Source organism: Aplysia californica, unplaced genomic scaffold (genome assembly GCF_000002075.1).
Source record: "Aplysia californica isolate F4 #8 unplaced genomic scaffold, AplCal3.0 scaffold01136, whole genome shotgun sequence".
In the NCBI taxonomy this organism is placed as follows: Eukaryota; Metazoa; Mollusca; class Gastropoda; order Aplysiida; family Aplysiidae; genus Aplysia; species Aplysia californica.
Genome location: NW_004798406.1, coordinates 169,875 through 172,190, shown reverse-complemented (window position 1 = coordinate 172,190; position 2,316 = coordinate 169,875). Strand labels below are relative to the sequence as shown.

Genomic DNA, 2,316 nt, shown 5'->3' with positions numbered 1-2,316 from the left:
GGGGGGGTCAGTGATTAGGAACTCATTGGGGTTGGTGTCATCAATATGGTTATGAAACCATCTTCATCAAGTCTTAATTTTATTATCTTAAGGATGTGTAGTATTGCCTTTAATATTTAATCTCTTTTCATATTTGGAACGAAAAATGCTACTGTTATTGGTCCCCATTAGAAAATGTAGGGTGCACCATACCTCAGAGGTATACAGCTATGCAGAAAGTTATACCCAGTTACACCCTGTGCCTATTGCGGATCGGATCGGGTGAGGATGGGTTGATTAATGGCGGCTTCGGTGCACACAGTGAAAAGCCCGCTTCCTCGGTGTGTCAAATTTGACAAGAATAGAAAACTTTGACCAGCACGCAGTCACCCGCTGTGTTATTGTGCGCAAATGTTGCCATTCATAACACAGCCATTTTCTTCCATAACAGCTTTAAGTACTGACTGCCACATATTGCGGTCACTGTGTTGAGAGGTTCCTGAATCCTACAGACATGGGAAATGTCAATAACCATCTGAAGACTACAGGGGGAAAATGACTGTAGCCACAAACTGAAAATCGTGAGCGTACCAATTTTGAACGCTTGTTGACTCATAACTGTATTTCTGTTCAACTGGTGGTTGATTATTGTTGTTTGATTTCCCATTCAACAACGCTTAACAATAAACCACCAGTCCAACAAATAGGAAGTTATGAGTCCACAAGCTTTTAAAATTAGCACCCTCACAATTTCCAGTTTGTGGCTACCGTCGTTTTCCCTGTAGTCTTCATCTAGATCTACCAGTATCAGCCTCTCCAAATCTACACAGTCCATTACCACATACCAAACACACACTTTACTACTACACACATGTAATATTGTTCAGCTCACAACTTTGAAAAATAAACGCATTTATTTTTGAAGGTCACTGTCAAATTCAATCAAATTGTGCCTCAATTGAATCTTTTGCCCCTCCACAGAGGAAAATTTGGCAGACCCCGGCCCAATTCAACTCAATTTGATTGGCAGTGTGCACTGTGGGGAGGAATTCCGTGACGAGAGAGCACTATGAAACAAAGTGGAATAGAGGGGTAGGGGTTGGGCCAGGGTTAGGGTTAGGTCCCTTCTATATTGTGTTTGTTGGGGTGGTCGCTGGTTACAGAAGTCCTTCCGCTCTGTATATAACTCACAATTGTTTGCTACTCTTCCAGACCACGGGTCTACTGGTGAGCCGCCGTCTGCTACAAGGCCAATGTCCACCTTCCGACCGCCCACCCCGCCCCCACCAAAGGCCAGCGTTTCAGACGAGGAACCACCCAGGTAAGCCTCTACTCTCACTCTTATTGACAAATTAACGCAATCTCAGTGTTTTCTTGTCTTATCTCCATTTTTTTTTTTACATTGAAAATGTGACACCTTCGTAAGCTCACTCTTTGTTATGAACTGTTTTCACTGTTATTAAAAATGAAGATACGACAAGAAAGCACTGAGGTCGCCTAACATTAACATAGGTAAAGAATACTGCCAACTTGCTACAGTTTGTGGTGAGATTCCACTTTGGGTCCTGTTTTCTTGTTATTTTTTCTTTTTATATTGACGGAGGCTCAAATCCTACATTATTCATTTTGCAAAAAGTTCTACCTTGTGTTTGATAGGGTGCTTCCGTTGGATCACGCACTGTCAGAAGTTTTGGTTTTTACAAAAGCTGAACAAGGTTTACGAATTTATGTAGGCCACATTTCTCTTAACTCCCAACAAATAAAGCAAGTGTTCTAGTGAACAGAATTACAGCATTGAATGAGTCAAACCCTTCAGGACGTTAGATATGAGAATCCATCGATAAATAATGACCAGGGAGTCAAAAGGGAAGTTATTACCTATTTTTAAACAGTTTTTTAATGTCTGTTTAAAGTTTACTAATTATCAGTCAGTGCCTTACGACGGTCGCGTCTACATTACCAGGAATACATAGCTAGCAACCAGTACGTTAAACATTTCGTACATTTTGAAGGGTCAGAGTAAGTAAGTACGTTTTTGTGTCAGAAGATACATGTTCTGTTTTCTACTGTCTAGTATTGCTCCTCATAGGCTTGTGGATGCTGAAAGAAAACGTTTACCTATTCCTTAGAATGTGCTACAAGCCAGAGCATGTAGGCCTAGATCTACATGATTTTTTTTCTTGACTTTTTTTTTATTGGAGTGCAATTTTAGTCTTTCGTCGGAAATGGTGTGATTTTGAACCTTTATTGGTTCCCAAAATGCAGATGTGACTAATAACATTTTTGCGTCCTGTTTTTGTTATTGTTTCCATTATACGGTACAAGGTGCTACCCCCC

The 2,316-nt window shown here is 40.7% G+C and overlaps 1 protein-coding gene across 1 annotated transcript in view; it reads left to right on the top strand.

Annotated features, from left to right (window-relative positions):
* Window positions 1-2,316, top strand: part of SAP (synapse-associated protein) — a gene marked incomplete at its 5' end in the record, with an annotated part of 42,241 nt that overhangs the window by 439 nt on the left and 39,486 nt on the right. The window contains 1 exon segment of the mRNA NM_001204555.1: window positions 1,191-1,300. Coding sequence (NP_001191484.1) covers window positions 1,191-1,300 — 110 coding nt within the window.